The sequence below is a fragment of the Cherax quadricarinatus genome, chromosome 71 (genome assembly GCF_038502225.1).
Source record: "Cherax quadricarinatus isolate ZL_2023a chromosome 71, ASM3850222v1, whole genome shotgun sequence".
Classification (NCBI taxonomy): Eukaryota; Metazoa; Arthropoda; class Malacostraca; order Decapoda; family Parastacidae; genus Cherax; species Cherax quadricarinatus.
The window spans coordinates 20713658-20738489 of NC_091362.1; the positions used below are offsets into that span (position 1 = coordinate 20713658).

A 24832-nucleotide genomic window follows, 5' to 3' on the forward strand; every position below is an offset into this window, starting at 1 on the left:
TCGAGAATGCAGAGTGTTATCGAAAAAATATTTAATAGAAGCAAGCACGATGAAGCCAGGTAGTAGGTTGGTAGACAGCAACCATCCAGGGAGGTACTACCGTCCTGCCAAGTGAGTGTAAAACGAAAGCCTGTGATTGTTTTACATGATGGTAGGATTGCTGATGTCTTTTGTCTGTCTCATAAATATGCAAGATTACAGGCATGTCTTGCTACTTCTACTTACACTTAGGTCACACTACACATACATGTACACATTTATTTATACACACTCATCTGAGTTTTCTTTGATTTTATCTTAATAGTTCTTGGTCTTATTACTTTTCCTTTTATATCCATGGGGAAGTGGAATAAGAATCTTTCCTCCGTAAGCCATGCGTGTTGTAAAAGTCAACTAAAATGCCGGGAACAATGGGCTAGTAACCCCTTTTCCTGTAAAGATTACTAAAAAGAATAATAAGAAGAAAATTGTTTTCTTTCTTTTTTGGGTCACCCTGCCTCGGTGGGGGACGGCCGACTTGTTGAAAGAAAAAAAAAAAAAAAAAAAAAAAAAAAAAAAAAAAAAAAAAAAAGCACGATGAAGTGTCTCATTAAAAACTCTTATCTCAAAATCTAAACTGCCCAAAATATCCCTGAAGCAAAAACAAATTATTCCATATACATGTACATTGGTATCTTGTTCATGTTAAGATGATACATCTGGTGGTGACAAAAATATAAATACACGTATACCAACAAACTGTACTGTGGTAAAACACAATACCGTTTGCTGTGTGTAATTCCAGTCTTCCCACAGTGTTTTCATTAACATATGTAAAACAAGAGAGAGCAAGACAGCTGAAGTGAGCAAAACTGTGTCTTATTTAGCCTTTTTCTCAACCACCCAACTTGACTCTAAATGGGTACTGTACTCATCAGCTCCATCAACACTGTCTGTCTTGTCACTTTAAATATAACCTGAATTTGTAAGATAAGCAAACTTACTGTTCAACAAGAAAAGTTACATTTCTGCAACACAACTGTGTTCATCTGATGTTTATTTGTATTAACTAATATTTTTCTACTGTATTTTTTAATGTGCCAAATTTTCTGACTCTCTCTTTAGAGTGTGCAGCTACAATATTAAATTTACGCAGTAAAATGAATGGAAACTATTCATAGTAATCAAATTATAACACTTGAGAAAAAATACATTTTTCTGAGAGAGTTTGGATTCCTATTTCAGAGTAAAGAGTATATATATAGTACTACAAAGATCTTAATAAATTTCATAATAAATTTCAGAGTGTGTATTATTCAAACTAAGAATTCCTGGCTCACCTTTGATGGGTTCATGATAACTGTTGGGACAAAATTTAAAAAGACATGATTGCAGTCAGTTCGCTTTGCCAAGGGGTGGGAAAATGCAACCTCTAGCTCATCCATTGCTTCTAACAAGAGTTTCTCCCCTTCCTTCTCCAGATATTCAAAAGAAGCTTCCTTGGTGATCAAGTCAGAGTGGCGGATAATGGAGCGGATGAAAAAGCGGAAGTCTGTTACTTCTTGACCATCAGCTACCTGTGAAAGAACATCCAGAACATCAATACAATTCATCATCAACATGGGATCATCATGCAACCTCATCACCCCTGAGTAACCTCCTTGGTAATGTGTACACATCAAAGAAAACCAGTCAGTAAACATATACAGTATTTCACAACCTAGAGCTGTGCTCTGGTATAACGCTCTGAAATTCAAATATTCTAATTTTTTTCAACGAACCAGCCGTATCCCACCGAGGCAGGGTGACCTAAAAAGAAAAACAAAAGTTTTCCTTTTTCTTCTTTCTTTTAACACACTGGCCGTATCCCACCGAGGCAGGGTGGCCCAAAAGAAGAAACGAAAGTTTCTCCTTGTACTTTCTTTCTTTCTTTCAACACACCGGCCGTATCCCACCGAGGCGGGGTGGCCCAAAAGGAAAAACGAAAGTTTCTCCTTTTACATTTAGTAATATATACAGGAGAAGGGGTTACTAGCCCCTTGCTCCCAGCAGTTTAGCCACCTCTCATGACACGCATGGCTTATGGAGGAAGAATTCTTCTCCACTTCCCCTCTGGGCTACTTATACCAGCAGGCACAATACACTACATCAAAATTCCTTAATTATGTGGAGATTACTTACCTCCAGACATGGCATTTCACTTACCAAATTTTATTTATTTTCATTAACACATCGGCCTTCTCCCACCAAGGCAGGGTAGGCCGAAAAAGAAAAACTTTCATCATCATTCACTACATCACTGTCTTACCAGACGTCTGCTTACACTACAGTTATAAATCTGCAACATTAACACCCCTCCTTCAGAGTGCAGACATTGTACTTCCCATCTCCAGGGCTCAAGTCCAGCCTGCTGGTTACCCTGACTCCCTTCATAAATGTTACCTTGCTCACACTCCAACAGCACGACAAGTCCTAAAAACCATTTATCTACATTCGTTCCTATCTAACATGCTCACGCATGCTTGCTATTAGTCAAAGCCCCTTGCGCACAAAACCTCCTTTACCCCCTCCCTCCAGCCATTCCTAGGCCGACCTCTACCCCGCCTTCCCTCCACTACAGATTTATACACTCTCGAAGTCATTCTATTTTGTTCCACCCTCTCTACATGTCCGAACCACCTCAACAACCCCTCCTCAGCCCTCTGGATAATAGTTTTGGTAATCTCGCACCTCCTCCTAATTTCCAAACTACGAATTCTCTGCATTATATTCACACCACACATTGCCCTCAGACATGACATCTAGAGTGCCTCCAGCCTTCTCCTTGTTGCAATATTCACCACCCATGTTTCACACCCATACAAGAGTGTTGGTATAACTATACTCTCATACATTCCCTCTTTGCTTCCATGGACAAATTTCTTTGTCTCCACAGACTCCTAAGTGCATCACTCACCTGACAATTTCTGACAATTTTCTTTTTTTATAGAAACAAATTATAAAAATTTAATTAACCTTGGATATTTTTTAATGCACTGGCTGGCTCCCACCATAGTAGGGTGACCCAAAGAAGGTTTTAGATAATGCACACAATCTGCAATCCCAACATAACATCTAAAGTATCAACATACATTTTTTTTTTTTCAACAAGTTGGTCGTCTCCCACCGAGGCAGGGTGACCCAAAAAAGAAAGAAAATCCCCAAATAGAAAATACTTTCATCATCATTCAACACTTTCACCACACTCACACATTATCACTGCTTTTGCAGAGGTGCTCAGAATACAACAGTTTAGAAGCATATACGTATAAAGATACACAACATATCCCTCCAAACTGCCAATATCCCAAACCCCTCCTTTAAAGTGCAGGCATTGTACTTCCCATTTCCAGGACTCAAGTCCGACTATAAGAAAATAACCGGTTTCCCTGAATCCCTTCACTAAATATTACCCTGCTCACACTCCAACAGATCATCAGGTCCCAAGTATCATTCGTCTCCATTCACTCCTATCTAACACGCTCATGCACGCTTGCTGGAAGTCCAAGCCCCTCGCCCACAAAACCTCCTTTACCCCCTCTTTCCAACCCTTTCGAGGACGACCCCTACCCCAATGGGCTAATAACCCCTTTTCCTGTAAAGATTACTAAAAAGAATATCAACATACATATTTAATGATAAAAAAAAGGAGAAATTTACAGAAAGATTTACTGGCTTTGACACGGGTGTGTCATATAATTCTCCAATACATAATTTTAATTGTAGATAAAGCATAACATACCTTGGCTTTGGCTAGATACAAATGCATCTTGCGGTTTGAAGTTGGAAGGGCTTCCAGGTCGTAAGTCCGCAACCGGTTGATTTCCAGTTGGAAAGCAAGTGCAGGCTCTAAATGACGGTAGATTCGATCCTCCTGGAATTCGTCCCTTGACCTATATAGACACACAGTATAATATCTTGAAAAAATAAGCCCTTATAAAATTAGATAAAATTACTACAAGTAAAAAGGAAAACATTTGCTTTTCTCTTTAGGTCACCCTGCCTCAGTGGGAGATGGCCAGTGAGCTGAAAAAAAAAGAATAAAGAAAGGCGGAAAAGATAAAAAATTGTATTTTTTCAATGCAAATGGAAAGAGGGGGTAAAGGAGGTTTTGTGGGCGAGGGGCTTGGACTTCCAGCAAGCGTGCATGAGCGTGTTAGATAGGAGTGAATGGAGACGAATGATACTTGGGACCTGACGATCTGTTGGAGTGTGAGCAGGGTAATATTTAGTGAAGGGATTCAGGGAAACCGGTTATTTTCATATAGTCGGACTTGAGTCCTGGAAATGGGAAGTACAATGCCTGCACTTTAAAGGAGGGGTTTGGGATATTGGCAGTTTGGAGGGATATGTTGTGTATCTTTATATGTATATGCTTCTAAACTGTTGTATTCTGAGCACCTCTGCAAAAACAGTGATAATGTGTGAGTGTGGTGAAAGTGTTGAATGATGATGAAAGTATTTTCTTTCTGGGAATTTTCTTTCTTTTTTGGGTCACCCTGCCTCGGTGGGAGACGGCCGACTTGTTGAAAAAAAAAAAAAAAAATTAAACACAATTCAGTGATTTAGGCATGGAAATAAATAAGCATCTCAGAAGCACAACCATAAAAAATAAAAAAAGATGGGTAGAGATGTTACAGTTCAGAGGGTTATTGAACTGTAGTGTCCGCATACATCCAGCATGACAGTTACTGAATGAATGATGATAAATGCTTAACTTTCTCTCTTCAGGTCACCTTGCCTTGGTAAAGGGAGAGCCAATGTTAAAAAAAAAAATGCCCACCTGTAAGTGAAGTATCTTGGAAACTGCTGCTTGTAAAACACAACCATTGTAATGCGCCGAATACCTGCTTCATGGAATTCTTTCTTCTTACTAGCGCAGAAAACTGCAAACTGTTCACTTAGCACGGAGTCATCTTTCTCTTCTTCTTCCATGCGTATACCAATATTCATGATGTGTATGGGGTCCTTAGTCTCCTAAAATTACAATAATGAATTAGAGAAATAATATAACAAACCTGAGCATGTTATTTAAATTTAGTATTGCCAATATCATTTTCACAATGTTCCCCTTTTCTTTGTAATCTTGATTTAAATTCTAAAACCCTATTAAAAGAAGCAGAGGGAATGAAAGACATATGGGAAAAGTGAATGTATAAACTGCTTGTACTGGGCCTGGATGTTTATTAACAGGTTGATTATAAAGGATAAGGTAAATCATAGAATAAATGGAGTAATGAAAATGGCAGTAGTATTGAAGAATCTGTGGAAAAAGTCTGTCAATAAATACAATGCAAGGGATGTATGAGAGTCTAATAGTTCCAGTGCTTCTGTATGATTGTAAGGCAGGGTCCAAAATGCTGCAGCAAGAAGGTTGGAAGCAATATAAATGTTGTGCTTGAGATCAGGATGTATGTTACAGACAAATTAACTAGTGCCTCACAAAAAAACACCAAAACCTATTCTGTACATTATGACATATATAGAAAACCAAACAAGAACTATATACAAATAACCCGCAACTTATGATGACTGATGACGTTTTGGTCTGACTTACACCATAAACTAGTTATTAGTTCATGACTAGTTAATGGTCCAAGTCAGACTGAAATGTAGTCATAAGTTTCTTTCTTCTATGTGTGTGGTTATTTGTGTATTGTTCCAGTCACAGTATTGTGTCTTTTCATTTTTATCTTTTTTTTTTCCAACAAACCAGCCCATATCCCACCAAGGCAGGGTGGCCCAAAAAGAAAAATGAAAGTTTCTCTTTTTAACTCTAGTAATGTATACAGGAGAAAGGGTTACTAGCCCCTTGCTCCTGGCATTTTAGTCGCCTCTTACGACATGCATGGCTTACAGAGGAAGAATTCTGTTCCACTTCCCCATGGAGAGTTATTGTTACTATTATTATTAATTATATTATAAACAAGCTACTAAAAGGGTGACATGAATGCAGTAATGCTAACCGCCATAGAAGCCTATCAACAACCATTAGGTAAAAGAACACAAGTACAACTAATGCGGCATTTTATTGTTGCAACGTTTTGCTCTCCAGGAGCTTTGTCAAGCTGTTATGCTCCTGGAGAGTGAAATGTTGCCACAATAAAATGTCACTTACGTCCTTTCACCCAACATACTGTCGGTAACACTACCAATATTTTCATATTATCAACAACGATTTTATACGGAACAGTTTTCTGAAACATACCTTCGAATCGCACATGAAATCCTTAAAAGAAGATCCAAGCCTAATGGATCCACTATGCATTTCTTGTGGGCTCATCTCTCCCTCTAGCCCTCCAAAATCACAAGGTTGAAAGAAATTCATCAGATCACTAAAGTATATCTCAAAGTCTTCAAAGTTCTTGAAGGTAGCCATAATACCCATGCGCTGGCAGTTCTCCAAGTTAGCTGGAGAATCAATTGGAGTATGGTGTGGGTCAGTATATTCCAATGTGCTCCACATCTTATTGTGAGGAATTCTGGAAAGTGTAGGGGAAAATGTAATTTCCACAAATGCATTGTAAAAAAAATCTATATTTATAAGTATTACAGTACTGCAAAACCTCAATTTAACACACTAATTTAATGGATTTCAGATTTAATAGACAAAATCTGTGGCTGGGCAACATTCTGATGCAATGGACAAACTTCGTTAAATCCAGAATTGTTCATTAGTCTTACTGCCTGCTGGCTTAATTAATTTTGGATTTAACAGACTTTACATTAAATCAAATTTGTCCATATTTTTTTAATTTTTTTAACACACTGGGTGTTTCCCACCGAGGAAGGGTGACTCGAAAAAGAAACACTTCCACCATCATTCACATTATCATTGTCTTGCCAGAGGTGGATAGATACAACAGTTCAGATGTCCCCCCAAAGAGCAAATACAGTATTTATAAATCTTTCTTTCTTTCAACACACCGGCCGTATCCCACCGAGGCAGGGTGGCCCAAAAGGAAAAACGAAAGTTTCTCCTTTCAAATTTAGTAATATATACAGGAGAAGGGGTTACTAGCCCCTTGCTCCCGGCATTTTAGTCGCCTCTTACAACACGCATGGCTTACAGAGGAAAAATTCTGTTCCATTTCTTTATTTAAACCTGTCTTCTGCATGAATACTTCTGTCATATCTACTCTCAGCATCTTTCAAGAACACGTAGATTCAGGATTCTCAATTCACCTTTGTACGTAACATTCCTCATACGGTGGATCAATTTTCTCATCCTTCTCCACGTTCTCCAACACATTTATATCCATTCTGTAGTATGGATTCTAAAGCCACTCAGAATGGTTATTATATCCATTTTGCAGTATGGATACTAGAGCCATTCAATCTAAGTGAGGCCTCAAATGATGAACAAAGCTGCAGAATAACTCTGGACTTACACTACATAAGCTTCTAGCATATAACAGCATTTAACTAAGATTTGAAGCTGATGAGAACAAAAGATTTTCTAGCTATTGCACATTAAAATCAGCTATTTACAAATTAAACTTACACAGGCCAAAATCAACATAAACCTTCCTTTATGCAAATCCCACCATTGCCAGAAGTTTTAAGTCAATCAGAAAAGTCATTCTCCAGTAACTGCACATCCTGATTTTACTGACTGTCAGAAAATTATCAATTGAGCATACACATCTTATTAATTTATAATGGATCTTCCTTTTCATTAGGTGATTCAGCTTAAAGCTTGAAGCTGTTCATAAGATGCTTTTTTAAATTACCTCCCAGAAAATAAAGCCACAAAATTTTATTATTAAAATTAAAGAATTAGCATCTACAAATTTCAATCCAAATCCAAATATTTTCCTACCTAGGATGCACCTGCACTGAAAGTTTGAAGCCAATCAGAAGTGCCTTAATGTTATAACACAGAAACCAAAATAACTTCTGGGTGTATAAAATGGCAAAAACGACACCTGTACATCCCAATAACATGAACCCTTTTCCAGATACAACACACCAGGACTGGAAATTTGAAGCCGATCAGCCCAGACATTCTATAAAAGTGAAAGCTTAGAAGAAAAAAATATTGACAATCACTAGAGGCTTTCTTCCTCTTTTTTGCTCTCTTGCACACAGCTTCATAATGATCAACAACAGTCACATTTTATCCTCAGACTTATTTTTTACACTTGAGCTTACCGATTGGGATGTGAGGATGGAAGTAAAAATTTGAAAAACACTACACAGACTCCACCATGTAATTCTTTATGGCACAGACAAGTCAAGTCATAGCTGATGTATGCACGGCGGACATAAACCTGGAGATAAGAAATTAATAATTAAAACAATGTGACATTTAGAAAACTCAGCTTAAAATATACAGTACATAAGTACTTTCTAATTATGAAGAAAATGCAAGGTTAACAAAACTTGTGCCAAACTAGGCAATAAACTGCCCTTACCTCTAAGCTAGCCATCCTCACAGCCATATTAGTGTGGTAGAAGAAAGCGTGTAACACATCGAAAATGGAAGTTTCCGAAAGGATTAACTTCTGCAGATTCTCAGGATGGAAGGAGTGGCCATACATATCAATTGCTGGGAGGAAGATGGACTCCATCTGGTTGTAGCGCAGTTCATAAGCTGGCTGATGAGCAGCTATCAGTACCTATCAGCAAGGAAAGCCTTGTCAGTTTTTTAATACAGGGAAAAGATATGATGCCTAAGTCAAAAAATATAAAAATAATGTGTACAAAAGCACCAAGTCTGCAATTAATTATACCTATCTAGCAATACATTAATCAGCGCAACATGGTAGATTAAAAGAGTCATATCAGCAATAATAATTTACTAGTTTGTGCAACTGAAATTTATCAATTAGTAAATGCAAAACGAGAAAAAATTGGAATCAACATTCCTTAAGCAACCTGAACTTCCAAAACAAAATATTTTTGTCAACCTTGCTAAAGCCGCCTACCAAACAAATAAGCTGTCCTAGCTTCCCAGTACAGTATGAAAAATTACTGCCATTAATTCCAGAGTCAAAGGAGTTTCAATGTCTTCACATGATATTTTAAGTAAGAAAAATAAAAAAAATTAAAACACAAACAAATGTGATCATTCTAACAATGAATGATATTTTGCCTACCTGGCGTGCACGTAATGCTACACGAGAATGTTCAGTGCTGTTGAGCTTAGTAAGTTGTTCCAGGATCAGAGAGAGGTCATCTGTCAAGCCTGGCTCATGACCACACAGATGTTCTATAAGAAGAATCACCATCTAGAAAACATATGAATTAATAAAAATGTAAGAATTAGAACAGTGGTAACAAAAGTAAACAGTACACTTTTGATGTACTAACACAACCCTTTTAAACATTCTTATAAACTCCCGTAGTTCGATCGCTAGCACATTCAGCTCACACACTGAGGTCTGGAGTTTGAATCTCCGGCATGGCTGGAAAACATTAGGATGTGTTTCCATAAGATACCTGCTGTCTCTGTTCACCCATCAATATAAAATGGGTACCTGGGTGTTAGTCGACTAGTGTGGGTTGCATCCTGGGACAAAACTGATCTAATTTGCCTGAAATGCTCCACATAACAAGCAGCTTTCTATACAGTAGTATGTCATTGATATTAGCTAGGCCTGTATATCTTGTACATCTTGAAGAAATAAAGATATTATTATTATTATGATTATTATTTTTATTATTATTATTGACCATAAACAGTAATTCTAATCAGGAAGTAATGTTGTAATAGTACAACTCAATAAATCAAAATAAAAGAAAAAGTATGAAACAGCTTACCAACTGCCCATTAATGGAAAAATTTCTTCAAGAAAGCTGCTAAGACTTCATATATCTAACCCTCCTCTTCCTCAAATTAAAACCCACACAGTACAGTGAGTACAGTGTATGACTTGTGGGTTTAGCACAAAAATAAAAGACTGCTCTCTCAGAATAAGAACTGACTGTCTTCATCAGTTTCATAAGATACATTTAATGTGAAAAAGGAAAGATTATTCATCTTGGATACTAACCTTATTTTTCTTAGCAACTTGTGAGTGTGACAGAAGTACAGCCAGCACACTACTAATGTCTTCCTTGTATTTTTCTCTCAAAGCATGGACGCATTTGTCATATGACCCTGGAAAAGTAAGGTATCTTTACTATATATAACACTTACCACTGTATTATAATGAACAACAAGCATTTGGTAGAATGGAAACTTAAGAGCTTTGTGCAACTAAGCAGGTAAGATTATGAAGAAGTTTATCCAGGAGGTTGACTCAAGCTCCAATAATAAAGTGCCAGGCATGCCTATTACAAGATTATAAGTATTTTAATTAACCCTTTCAGTGTCCGTCCCGTAGATCTACGGCTTTACGGTGAGTGTCCAAACCGTAGATCTACGCCATGAGCTCAGCTCACTCTGATAAACTGTGAGTGGTACATTTGGGCCTAGATATGAGAGAATACATCTATGTGGTATGTGTGCACCACATAAAACAGATCCTGCAGCACACTGTGTATAATGAGAGAAAAAAACTGAAATCATGATTTTTCGATTAAAACAGCAACTTTGCAGTGTTTTTTCGTATGTTTTTTATAGTTGTATTTGCGATTTCTTGGTCTCATTTGATAGAATGGAAGACATATTACAGAAATAGAGATGATTTTGATTGGTTTTAGCACTGGAAATGGCTCGAAACTGAGCTCAAAGTAGCGGAAATGTTAAATTTTTGCCGATATTCAAGAGTAAACAAACGACCTCACACGTCTAATACACGTCAGCTGGTGGGTCTAATATACATTCACAAATATGGTGATGATATTTATACAATTATTACAGTATTGCATAACAGTAAATCTTCTATTTTTTGGTGTGAATAAAAATTCATTATGTGAATCAAAATGGAATTTATTTGTAAAGCCTCAAAACATAACTAATGAACAGAGGAAATGTTAGTTTAGTGCCAGGAATGCCTACATTGTTTATTCTGGACCCTATTTTGAAATTGGAATATTTTGAACTTTGTGTTAAATTGGCCAAATTAACAATTTCCGATCACTTTATTTTGTAGTTGAAACAGTTGACTTGGCGATTTCTTGTGCTCAATCGATAGAATAAAAGTAATACTAGTGAAATAGCTAAGAATTTGGTTGATTGGAATAATGTAATTGGCCTAAAATGGGAGTCAAAGTCGGCAAAATCGCCGATTCGTAAATATCGCTGACACATCAAAATTCGCAAGAGCATAATTTCGTCAATTTTCCACCAAATTTCGTACTTTTTGTTTTATTACCTTCACAAAAAGATTCTCTACGATTTCATAAGAAAAAATAACAAATTTTTTTTTTGAAAATTCTTGGACACTGGAGCGTGACTCCACTGGTGCGTGGACCCTGAAAGGGTTAAATCAGATCCTAACAGAGATAGATGCCTTAAGATGAAATGGGGACAAAAACAAATAGCGCTAACACATCATAAGCTATTACTAAATTTAAAATGAAAAACGAAAGTTTTTCTTTTTAGGTCACCCTGCCTTGGTGGGATACAGCCAGTGTGTTAAAAAAAAATCATTAGCTCTATAAATCAATACAGGGTAGCAATGCAGAGACTTATCAAATACTTTGCCACTCCAGGACTAACATCAACTGTAGAATGGCAGGTCTTGCTAGTAAATAAGATAGAAAAACTATTTATAGATGTCTAGCTCTAAGTAGAGCTTTATCAAGTCATAACTTGATATAGCTTTACTTAAAAAAAAGTAATTTATAATAAATGCTTGCTTTGCACTAAGTGGTTAATACACAAACAACTAATGAAGATTCTCCAACATCAAGACAAGAAATGCAGTCATCCAACTGGGCTCAGTAAACAAACATAAGCACACCCTATACAAAATGGTCAACTCCTACAATCGAGGTGTACCCAAATGTAAGGCAAACTGTACAATACATTTTTTTTTTTTTCAACAAGTCGGCCGTCTCCCACCGAGGCAGGGTGACCCAAAAAAGAAAGAAAATCCCCAAAAAAGAAAATACTTTCATCATCATTCAACACTTTCACTTCACTCACACATAATCACTGTTTTTGCAGAGGTGCTCAGAACACAACAGTTTAGAAGCATATATGTATAAAGATACACAACATATCCCTCCAAACTGCTAATATCCCAAAACCCCTCCTTTAGAGTGCAGGCATTGTACTTCCCATTTCCAGGACTCAAGTCCGGCTATATAAAAATAACCGGTTTCCCTGAATCCCTTCACTAAATATTACTCTGCTCACACTCCAACAGATCGTCAGGTCCCAAATACCATTCGTCTCCATTCACTCCTATCAAACACACTCATGCACGTATTGCATGTATTGCTATGTTAGTCTTTCTTTCTTCTTTCAACAACACTGGCCGTATCCCACTGAGGGAAGGTGGCCCAAAAAGAAAAACAAAAGTTTCTCTTTTTAAATTTAGTAATTTATACAGGAGAAGGGATTACTAGCCCCTTGCTCCCAGAGGAAGAATTCTGTTCCACTTCCCCATGGAGATAAGATGAAAGAAACAAGAACAAGAACTAGAAAGAAAATAGCAGAAAACCCAGAGGGGTGTGTGTGTATATATATGCTTGTACATGTATGTGTAGTGTGACTTAAGTGTAAGTAGAAGTAGCAAGACGTACTTGAAATCTTGCATGTTTATGAGACACAAAAAGGACACCAGCAATTCTACCATCATGTAAAACAATTACAGGCTTTCATTTTACACTCACTTGGCAGGACAGTAGTACCTCCCTGGGCAGTTGCTGTCTACCAACCTACTACCTAGGGCTATATTATTTTTTTTTTTTTCAACAAGTTGGCCGTCTCCCACCGAGGCAGGGTATGTACAGTATATAATAATGTTGATATAAGAACAAAATTTTCTATTAAATGAATCTAAGGAGGAAAATTGTCTGTAAAATTGGTTGAAGGTATGAAATTTTCTGCAAAATCAGCAGATTACCTCTAGATGCATTATCCTGAATGGGAAAATGCATGGGAAATTTCTTAAAGTTAATGGATGGAGAAACTGTTGAATTCACACACTTCTCCAATGGGTCTCAAAATAATGTTAACAGGGAAAAATTACATACCATGCTGAAATTGTGTTTCAACTTGAAGATAATATTTTAGAAGTTCTTGAACAACCTGTGTCATACGACCACGGCTGCCTTTTTTGTACCGTTGACAAAGTTGAACTAATCCTTGAGTGGTTACAAAGAACACATCACGGTCTTTCTTCAGTAAGGATGCAGCATGACTGTAGGAAAATGATAGCATTCTTTTAAACAACTTCACTTAATTAAAAGGTACAGGAATTTTATTCATAATCAGACTTAATGAATACCTGATCAGCCATACAGTGATGGTTTTCAGGCTGCAAACAGCCTGCCTACCAAGTCTCATTCTTCAACACTGGCTGATCTGACAGGCACTGGCCAGGAAAACGATCTCAAGCTAACCAACTAGTGAACAGAAGCAGCTATGTATCGTCTTTACCTTTAGGTAATGTATGTTATTAACCTTACTCCCATTCTTTAAAATTAATTCTTCTTTCTTTCAACGCACCAGCCGCATCCCACCAAGGCGGGGTGGCCCAAAAGGAAACATGAAAGTAAAAATTAATTATAAGAAAATAATAATGATTACAGACCTGTCAACAGCACTTGCAATTTCTTGGGAAGGAAACTGTGCTAGCATAGAGGTCACATTACTGCCATATATCATCATGTACTTGCGAATCTTTTTCTCCACAGCTTGAGGTATTCTTCCACTCACAGATGATATGACTTCCTGCAAAAATATAATAAAAGCAATGTAATAGTCACAACGAGAGTCAACAATGCTGTCAGTATATTAACAGGCATATAAGCAACATTATTTCTAATATATAGTGTATATTCACAACCAAGATGTTTTCCTGCCATGGCTAGCAAATTCAAAAAGAATTTAAAAAGTGTGCATGGTAATGGTGGATCGAGTGTGGTGGTAGTGGATTAAGCATGGTGGTGGACTGAGTGTGGCAATAGTGGATTAAGCATGGTGGTGAACTGAGTGTGGTGATTATAGTAGTGGAAAATGTGCAGTGGAGAGAACTGAGCGTAGTATTAGTACAATGTAATTACTTTACAAATTATCAATAAAATTTCCATGATTTGAGAATCTCTATTCATCCCATTCAATCTCCTATCTTACCCAATCCAACATCTCACTTACTCAAACATGAGTAAGGCATGAAAATCCATCAAGCAAATATAGCAGATCAGAGATTGTGAATTATTATTATAGTTATGCAAAGAACTAAAACTATGAGAATTATTCAACACAAGGAATGGTGAAGGCTAACACACCGGTCTGGAGTTTTACAACTCACTCACTGCAAGTTCAATCCTCGCCCATACTGTGGTTTGTTTGCAATCATGTCATTACGATTTCTTGAGTCAGACAGACATGTTTTAGTGCGTGAGAATTATAATATCCATGAAAGGATTCAGTGAAACCAGTAAGCTGAACTCGAGTGTTGGAGGTGCAACATACAATGCCTGCTTTCTCAACATAAAACTGGGAATATTATGATTTGTGGATTTATCTTTTATTCTTGATGTTTGTGTGTTAATGGAAATATAGGTACAAGAAGAATAACAGCATACTGTAAATGTTTTCCTCTTAAATCTGAATTCATTCTATAATGTAGCTAACCTTATTCAAGCTGCAGTCAATTTTACTTTCAATTTTAATCATTAAGTGGTTATAAATATGACAATAATTTTTAAAGGGGTGGACTTGTAAGCCAGCAGAAGGTCTCGGTCAAATGACCAGAAGCTCCAACAGTGGGTCATCATCTGACTAAAATCCGCATCAGGAAACACATGTCCTGTTTCCTTACGAACCCTACCTACATAACCAAATTTTACTCTTAAGGAAACACAGCAAACTAAACTTAAACAAACTGAAATCATAAGTGTATAATGAGCACACAGATTCTGGTATACAATAAAATAATACCTGTAGTTCAAGAAGAGGAAGATTTGGGTCTCTCAACACACTCATTAGTTTTTGAACAGTATCTTTCACCATAGGGGTAAAGTAGTCATCTGGAAGGCAGTATCCTGAAAAGACAAGTGAAAAATATATATTTTGGTAGCTATTGTGACCAAGCAAAGTATCCCCAATTCTGCATAAACCCGGCTTTATATCACAACGGATTAAAAAGGAAAAAGAATGCATGCAATAAAAAACATTTGTTTTAGCCACAATATTTCTTCAGGAAGCATTTTTTACTGCAACTCGAAGCATTTTTTACTGCGACTCCCCATACAGCAGCAGGATTAAACAAATAACTTGGATATTGGTCTCCACAGACAGAGACAAATATTCCACTTATATTTTATTTCTGAAACATCCCCTGAAGAGCTAGCCAACTGTTATTCAATAGATTAACTAATGACAATAATTTTTAGCAGAGAAATATAGGAATGCCAACACATTAGTCATTAGTCGAATATTATATTCACAAATAAAATGCTAATGTAAGGTCATTAAGAAATAAGATACAATTAACCCTTAAATGGTCCAAACGTATATGTACGTTCACGTGCACAGCACCCTGAATATTTTGAGAAAAAAAATCGTTTTTTTTATAGGAAAAAAGAGCATGTGGTACCTAGGCATCCCCAATTTTTTTCATACGGCACACACTGAGTGTGCACACCCATTCTCTCATGTCTAAGCGACTCAGGCCTATCGTGCCAATGTTGAATGAATGACAAATGAAACGTATATGTATGTTTGGGGCGCTACGCGAGAGAACGTACATATACGTTTGGATTCTTTAAGGGATAAGCAGAACATCCCTAAAGTGAAGGGCTATGTTGAATAGCCTCAATTATATAAAAAAAAATGGGCTTCAGGCAAGTTTAAAAAAAAAAAAAACTTAAACAGTTGGATTTAGGTTGTAAATAATATTTTTTGTGACTACAAAATTGCTTAAAAATTTTATGCCATAGCCTTGGGGAAGTTTGAATTTCAAGTTTCTGGCCACTATGTTAAACATATACAACAACTAGTATTATTTTGAAAAATGAGGTTTGAGCCCTGAATGTTTCAAACCTTCCTATCTGACCTTTGTATATTAAAGATGCAAAGGAAAACTCCAGGATAATTGTCACATTTCTAATAATTCAACATTTTTATATGGTTAATTAGTAGATCAACTGCTGCTTGAGCTTTATTCTGTCTTCTATTAATGTTATTAACATGAGTGCTGCACCTGCATGACACATTAATGAAAAAGTAACTATTGTATTAATGTTACAAATTTACAAAAAACATAAAAAGCATTACCATTCAGAACATTATCCAGAATCGCTCTTCGTGTTTGGTATATGTGATTAAGTTTCTCATCTTCCCTTGGTAAAGGTGTTGTGCTTGATGGAAATCCTCCTGTATAGAGTTTAGCTTTTGTAACAATGGAAGCATCATCAAGATCCATTCTTGCAATAATGTCTCCAGCACTCAACACAGCTCCAGGACGCTTCAGGTGATACACACATCCAGATTCCGTCACAGTCAATGCCATGACCATCTTCATGCTCTGAAGGAAAGATATTGGGTATATATTAAAATTAATACCATGGAAACTAAGTTAGCCATGATTGGGCTCTAGGGGTAGGAAGCAGTGTTCTGAAGGAGGGATGTGAGTGTTGCAGTTCAGAGAGGTAACTGAATTGTGATGTCTTTCCACTTCTGGCAAGACAGCTACTGAGCAATTGATGGTGAGTTTTAGTTTCACTGGGTTACTCTAACCTTGGTAGAAAATGACCCATGTAGAAAATAAAATCACAAAACTAGGCATTTGATATTGAACTACTGTCATAATTCAGATTAATGGAATGACACAGCCATTCTTTCTACAATTCTTTACATTCCCATTTCCAAACATGTACTTGTAATAAGTACTGTGAAACAAAACTACATAATACATTTAAAAACCATGTATAAAACCATTTGTGACCTTGGCCACTAAGCCTACTGTATAAACATCTTTCAAATACCTCAATTTCAGCATATGGTTGTCCTACAAACACATGGCTTCCATCTTCTTGCAAGTAATTGATGAGCTTCCCTGGTGCTGAACTGCGAAGGGTTGTTGGGTCGTTCTCCTTTTCAAACACACAGGTCTGATGGCCAATAGTGAGGCAATATCTGTTGAGAATATTTTAAAAATCATCATTTATTGACAAAAATATACAGTACAATACAATAGTAAATAAAATTAAAAATAATACTATATAAAACTTCTTACTTTCAACACACCGGCCGTATCCCACCAAGGCAGGGTGGCCCAAAAGGAAAAACGAAAGTTTCTCCTTTTACATTTAGTAATATATACAGGAAAAGAGGTTACTAACCCCTTGTTCCCGGCATTTTAGTCGCCTCTTACAACACGCATGGCCTACGGAGGAAGAATTCTATTCCACTTCCCCATGGAGATAAGAGGAAATAAACAAGAATAAGAACTAGAAAGAAAATAGAAGAAAACCCAGAGGGATGTGTGTATATATATATGCTTGTACATGTATGTGTAGTGTGACCTAAGTGTAAGTAGAAGTAGCAAGACGTACCTGAAACCTTGCATATTTATGAGACAGAAAAATGGACACCAGCAATCCTACCATCATGTAAAACAATTACAGGCTTTCGTTTTACATTCACTTGGCAGGACGGTAGTACCTCCCTGGGCGGTTGCGGTCTGCCAATCTACTACCTATATAAAACTTGCATGCAGCAATTTTGTAAAGTCCTAAGCTAATGGACAGACAATGCAGTATAACATAATCCTTTGATGACTATGTTCTGCCTGCACAGTGGGCTTTATCAAGCCACAAACAGATCTGTTTCTGGCTTGCTAAAGCCTACCAAGTGGGTGATATGTAGTCAGTAGAGAATCACATTATACAGCATTTGACAGTTTTATCTTTAAATTACAATTCTGATTTAAAATATTTAGCAGCAAACTAAAATCTATATTTACAAGAGATGTCCAAATAATAAATTTAAAAAATCACTTACTTGTCCACCTCTTCTTTGAGGTAGGTGACATGACTAACACTGTCAACTGAGAGAAGCAGTCCACCATCACTCATGCGGAAAAAATCTACAGACTTGTGATTGCCATTAAGCACAAGAAAGTACTGAGTAGGACCTGACTTGGTGGCCTGTACATGATACTTTATCCCATCTGTTATGAGGTCAACCTCAACCACATTGTTTAGCGATTTCAATGGAAGGATCTGTCCTCTGAAAAAATCAACAAAATTTTAATTACTTAATATCAGCCACCTCCTGCCAAGGTAGAATGACAAAAGATGAAAGCATTTATCATTATTCATTCAACAGCTGTCTTGCTAGAAGTTACCTGGCTACCTGGAGGTTATTCTGGGGATCAATGCCCCCGTGGCCCAGTCCATGACTAGGCCTCCCGGTGGATCAGGGCCTGATCAACCAGGCTGTTACTGCTGGCCGCACACAGTCCAACATACGAGCCACAGCCCGGCTGATCCAGCACTGACTTTAGGTATCTGTCCAGCACAGACATTTTAAATCTTATATGACCTTCTGGAAATATACATCCCATCCCTTCTTCAGAGTGTAAGCACTATACCTCCTGCTTCCAGGACTAAAAAGATTTTTTTTTTTTTCTAACAAGTCAGCCGTCTCCCACCGAGGCAGGGTGACCCAAAAAGAAAGAAAAAAAATCCCCAAAAAGAAAATACTTTCATCATCATTCAACACTTTCACCTCACTCACACATAATCACTGTTTTAGCAGAGGTGCTCAGAACACAACAGTTTAGAAGCATAAACGTATAAAGATACACAACATATCCCTCCAAACCGTCAATATCCCAAACCCCTCCATTAGAGTGCAGGCATTGTACTTCCTATTTCCAGGATTCAAGTCCGGCTATATAAAAATAACCGGTTTCCCTGAATCCCTTCACTAAATATTACCCTGCTCACACTCCAACAGATCATCAGATCCCAAATACCATTCGTCTCCATTCACTCCTATCGAACACGCTCATGCATGCCTGCTGGAAGTCCAAGCCCCTCGCTCACAAACCCTCCCTTACCCCTTCCTTCCAACCTTTTCGAGGACGACCCCTACCCCGCCTTCCTTCCCCTACAGATTTATACACTCTCCATGCCATTCTACTTTGATCCATTCTCTCTAAATGACCAAACCACCTCAACAACCCCTCTTCAGCCCTCTGACTAATACTTTTATTAACTCCGCACCTTCTCCTAATTTCCACACTCCAAATTTTCTGCATAATATTTACACCACACATTGCCCTTAGACATGACATCTCCACTGCCTCCAACTGCCTCCTCGCTGCTGCATTCACAACCCAAGTTTCACACCCATATAAGAGTGTTGGTACTACTATACTTTCATACATTCCCTTCTTTGCCTCCATAGATAACTTTTTTGACTCCACATATACCTCAACGCACCCCTCGCCTTTTTTCCCTCAACAATTCTATGATTAACCTCATCCTTCATAAATCCATCCGCCGACACGTCAACTCCCAAGTATCTGAAAACATTCACTTCTTCCACACTCCTCCTCCCCAATTTGATATCCAATTTTTCTTTATCTAAATCATTTGATACCCTCATCACCTTACTCTTTTCTATGTTCACTTACAACTTTCTACCTTTACACACATTCCCAAACTCATCCACTAATCTTTGCAATTTTTCTTTAGAATCTCCCATAAGCACAGTATCATCAGCAAAAAGCAACTGTGTCAATTCCCATTTTGTATTTGATTCCCCATAATTTAATCCCACCCCTCTCCCGAACACCCTAGCATTTACTAAAAAGTTACCTCGCTTAACTCAAACAGCAAGTAAAATCCCTAAAACCACTTATCTCCACTATGATCTAAAAAACACACACACACAAATATGTGCTGGATGACCATGCTCCTACCACATAAAATTCCCTTACACCCTCCCTCCAGCCCTTGACTATAGTTAAAAATTAGGAAAAAAATGTACACTTACTTTTCTAAAGAGTTGTAGAAATTATTATAAGCATCCTGAATAGCATTATCAGCAATTAAAACAGATGCACACATCACTGCTAACAAGGTCTCTGGTCTCTTCCCTTTCACCTGCGCTGCTATTAAGTGATCCAGCCAACCTGTGTCTAATAAAGTACAAAAAAAGCTAATTTTATTGGAAAAGATCACACAAACTAAATTATATAAAACATGCACACAATTGCAGGGAACAGCGAGAAAAAAAAATCAGAAATGGCTAGCCATCTTTCCTGAATGACTTCATAAACATTACCTAGTTCACACTCCAACAGCACACCAAGTCATCAAAATCACTTATTGCCACTCAATCCAATCTAATGCTCTCTAACAGCATTCAAAACTTCCTTTACCCCCTCCTTCTAACCCTTCCAAGACATACTTTCTTGAAAAGGAATATTTTGCTACATCATATACTTACCTGGCAAAGTAGATACCACATCGCTACATCATCTCAAAATGGGTTAATTAAAAAAACTACATTATAATCCAAAAGAAACTAGATATAATGAATCTAAAGGAATGTAAATGATCAAAAAAACATTACATAATGTAACGTTCTAAAGGATGAATAGTTGTAATTACAAAAATAGTAAAACATATCTTTGCAAGCTACTGAAATTTAACTTTCTCATTTCTCAGTCCAAGCAAGTGGTAACTACTGCACTAATGTGACAGCAAATCTGTGATATAACAAATCATGAAACAAACATTTTAAAATTTTATGCCACTTTAAACACTGCATGGATGCAGTGTGCCTAAAGAGAAGTCTCAAGTGGAAAATGTCAAACACTATTACATTTTCAAGTCAAACTTACCAATAGAATTTGCTTGGAATGTTTCTGTCTCAAGGAGTGTAATCAAATATTCTACAGTTGTTCGAAAATCTCCTCGAATGGAGAGCTCCTTCAAAGCAATCACCAGATTCCTGTATAGTGAACAATTTTAGATGCTGCACATAGCAATTTTAACTTTAAATATTTTAGCAATGATAAACAAAATTAGTTAAAAATATGGATCAATTGCTAGCCCAAATACAAAAGTGAACCACACTGATAAAGAAGATATTTCTTGCATATATGAATATGGAAAGGAATATGACATGACTGATAAAGGAACAATATATGGATTTGGAAAGGAATATTACAGGACTGATAGGGAAATAATGTGTCAAGTATTTTAATACATTCACTTACTCTCTAGCTGCTTCTCTGTTCTCTCCCCAAGAAAAGCAATGACCAAACTGAGAGTCAGCATACTCATGAAGTCCTCCTGAAGCTGACACACTGAAGTATCCCCATACATTTTTGCTGGATCGAAAATTTAATTCTTGCACTGTTCCTGAGCTGGGCTTGAAACCTGAGTAAAAGCAATACCTGGTAATCCTTCATATGTCCAAGTGACCACAGAAAAAAAGTAAATAAATTATCGTAATAGCTCGTGTTAATCTAGAAAATGCCAAAATAAATTTACTAAAATGAGAAGTCACACAAAGTTTTTATGTTGTAAATCAAGTAATGGTGACAGGACACTGACTTCAAATTTATTTTACTAAGAGAAACAAGAGACATCATGTCTTAGGGCAATGTGTGGTGTAAATATTATGCAGAGAATTCGTAGTGTGAAAATTATGAAGAAGTGTAGAATTACTAAAAGAATTATTCAGAGGGCTGAAGAGAGGTTGTTAAGGTGGTTTGGTCATTTAGAGAGGGTGGAGCAAACAGATCAACTTGGAAGGTATATAAATCTGTAGTGAAGGGGAGGAGGGGTTGGAGTCATCATAGGAAAGGATGGGGTAAGAGAGGTTTTGCATGAAAGGGGCTTGCACATGCAGCAGGGATGTGTGAGCATGTTAGATAGGAGTGAATGGAGACGAATGGTTTTTGGGACCTGAAAAGCTGTTGGAGTATGAGCAGGGTAATGTTTCGTGAAGGGATTCAGGAAAACCGGCTAGCCGGACTCGAGTTCTGTTGGGAAGTACAATGCCTGCACTTTAAATTAGGGGTTTGGGATATTGGCTATTCGGAGTGACATCTACACTGTCATATCTGGGAGCCTCTGCAAAGACAGTGATTATGTGTGAATGACGGTGAAATTGTTGACTGATGGTGAAAGTGTTTCTTTTTCTGGGATCACCCTGCCTCAGTGGGAGACAGCCAAAGTGTTTAAAAAAAAAAAAAAACTTTACTAACCTTTTCAATTAAGTAATAAAGGGAAACTGCTGGGGCAAGGCTACCCTACAAAATAGCTGGAAGAGAAATGAGCCAAGCACGATGAAGACTGTTCAATATAATGAAGAGATCCAGTGATCATTTTCTTTTTTTAACACCAGCAGTTTCCCACCGAGGCAGGGTGACTAGTATTATCTATTAACTTTTTTTTACTCTCTTCTTAAATCACTTTTTTAATCCAAGAGTCCCTCCATTCACAAAACACAAACTTTTTATTTTTGTGCAAAAAGGCATGAACCAAAAAGTGACAAACCTTCATCGGGATTTTCGCTGGTAATGCGGGCAGCAATGCAGTGACCTTTAGGCACAGGCTTACTCGTGGAATTGTCAAAATCTATCACATTATCACCCCAGTGAGATTCCCCAAAGAGGACTCGCACACAACGAATTCGATGCAGTGGGATACCCATTGCAACCTACAGAGTAGAGACAAATATTTCAAAAAATAAACTTCATGTAACTTTTACAATTCTAATTTCAAAATACAGTACAAAGAGAAATGTTAAGATATTAAACCAGTAAATGTAACTCATTTTCATTCTGAAACAAGAAAAGACTAGGAAAAATTACTGAAGCATTTCAAGATTAAAGAATAAAGGCAAAGTTCTATCTCACCTGCAGTTGTGCTGCTGGTAAATTTATGTCTGTAATCATTTCTGTGCAAGGATGCTCCACTTGAAGACGAGGGTTCAACTCCAAAAAAAAGAAGTTTCCGTCATTATCATACAAGTATTCAACTGTACCAGCGTTAACATAACCCACTAATTTCGCTAGCTTGATCGCAGCCTGAAAGAATAATATAATTATATATATCGAGCTAATGATTACTGGTGTGGAAACAGGTATGCACAGAAGATAGTCACTGTAGTCATTTAATATTTTCAAAGAATAACATCAAGAATGTTATGATACAATCAGTTAAATTTGGTATAACCTGCTCCATTTTGTGGAAAACTTCAGGATTAGCAATGACACAAGGGGCTTCCTCAATAATTTTCTGATGTCTCCGCTGCACAGAACAATCACGTCCAAACAGTGATACAGCATTGCCATACACATCAGCAATAATTTGCACCTCTAAATGACGCGCACACTCAGCTAGCTTCATTATGAAAATGGGAGACCCAGGAACTTCTGCTTGCACCTGAGGAAAAACAAAATAACATTCTGAACATCAATAATGTTTCGATCAAATTATACAAAAATACTAGATTATAATTACTACTGAAATTATGTGAAGTACTAAACCTATATAGATCATTCCACACAATGTGTAGCAGAGATCTGACACTCCATCTAATAACTGCAAGACAAATATGTTACTTAACTGTGTTGCCCAACTGTGAAATAACTGTAATCAATAGGCAGGAGAGACAATCATAGATTATCTGACTTGAAAGTGTAAAAAATAAATGACAACAAAAGGAAGTTAAATATATAAACAAGCCAGAAGTTTAATTATTCTAACATCAATGTAACTATTTTTACTACAAAGTGAACATGAGCAACAGGTGTAAGGAGACTTGCCCATACATCTTGTCCTGCTTGTGAATCAAACCCAGAGCACCATAAGTGCAGTAAATAGGTACAGTAGAATGAACTATGAAATGATATGGTAGATACTATCTCCATTGTCAGATTCACAATAAACAATGACAAGAATAGACCATGATAATCAGTTGAAGTAAATGTGCAATTTAATTTTTTTACCTCAACAGCCATCTCCCAACAAGGTAGGGTCACCTAAAAAAGAAAACACATTCACCATCATTCATTCCACTGCTATCTTTCCAAAAGTGTGCTAACATCACAATTAAGATCTCCCTCAAAGATATTTTATGTTATTAAAGTGACATTTTAGCCAAAGGGAAGTTACACCAAGCCAAGAAGTAAGTGCACAAAGTGCAGAGAGTGTAAGAAAATGGTTATATTTTGTTCAGCGAGTAACTAGCCCTAAATACAGAGTACTCCAGATTACAAGATCCAGACAAACCAGGAGACTTTCTAATAGGAATATACCTAAGTATTGGTGGGCAGCAGTTAATTTTTATGGTATCAGTATTGGCCAAAAACCAAGTACAGTGGACCCCCGCTTAACGATCACCTCCCAATGCGACCAATTATGTAAGTGTATTTATGTAAGTGCGTTTGTGCGTGTATGTTTGGGGGTCTGAAATGGACTAATCTACTTCACAATATTCCTTATGGGAACAAATTCGGTCAGTACTGGCACCTGAACATACTTCTGGAATGAAAAAATATCGTTAACCGGGGGTCCACTGTATCAGTACTGACCTAAAACTGAATACAGTTGAGAATCCTTTATCCAAAATGCTTGGGACCAGAAGCGTTTCGGATTTCAATTTTTTCTGATTTTGGAATATTTGTATATTTGCATCTATAAAATGAGACAGTTTGGGGATGGGACCCAAGTCTAAACATGGTACTGTACCAAAAACACATGACCACTG

General features: G+C 37.1%; 2 protein-coding genes across 9 annotated transcripts in view; one reads left to right on the forward strand and one right to left on the reverse strand.

Moving 5' to 3' along the window:
• Nucleotides 1-24832, forward strand: part of LOC128700369 (ATP-dependent RNA helicase DDX24) — a 180549-nt gene that overhangs the window by 101269 nt on the left and 54448 nt on the right. The window lies entirely within an intron of this gene.
• ACC (acetyl-CoA carboxylase) overlaps nucleotides 1-24832 on the reverse strand; it is a 72714-nt gene that overhangs the window by 35550 nt on the left and 12332 nt on the right. For all 6 annotated transcript variants that reach the window (XM_070100111.1, XM_070100109.1, XM_070100108.1 and 3 more), the window contains exons 7-26: nucleotides 23296-23505; nucleotides 22977-23147; nucleotides 22615-22777; nucleotides 21327-21489; nucleotides 20949-21058; nucleotides 20096-20240; nucleotides 18092-18319; nucleotides 17074-17224; nucleotides 16364-16613; nucleotides 15026-15129; nucleotides 13674-13813; nucleotides 13114-13280; nucleotides 10017-10123; nucleotides 9120-9251; nucleotides 8436-8639; nucleotides 8173-8291; nucleotides 6227-6500; nucleotides 4802-4995; nucleotides 3761-3911; nucleotides 1320-1556 (exon numbers count right to left, since the gene is read on the reverse strand). In XM_070100111.1, coding sequence (XP_069956212.1) covers nucleotides 1320-1556; nucleotides 3761-3911; nucleotides 4802-4995; nucleotides 6227-6500; nucleotides 8173-8291; nucleotides 8436-8639; nucleotides 9120-9251; nucleotides 10017-10123; nucleotides 13114-13280; nucleotides 13674-13813; nucleotides 15026-15129; nucleotides 16364-16613; nucleotides 17074-17224; nucleotides 18092-18319; nucleotides 20096-20240; nucleotides 20949-21058; nucleotides 21327-21489; nucleotides 22615-22777; nucleotides 22977-23147; nucleotides 23296-23505 — 3420 coding nt within the window. The remainder of the gene's footprint in view (nucleotides 1-1319; nucleotides 1557-3760; nucleotides 3912-4801; nucleotides 4996-6226; nucleotides 6501-8172; nucleotides 8292-8435; nucleotides 8640-9119; nucleotides 9252-10016; nucleotides 10124-13113; nucleotides 13281-13673; nucleotides 13814-15025; nucleotides 15130-16363; nucleotides 16614-17073; nucleotides 17225-18091; nucleotides 18320-20095; nucleotides 20241-20948; nucleotides 21059-21326; nucleotides 21490-22614; nucleotides 22778-22976; nucleotides 23148-23295; nucleotides 23506-24832) is intronic.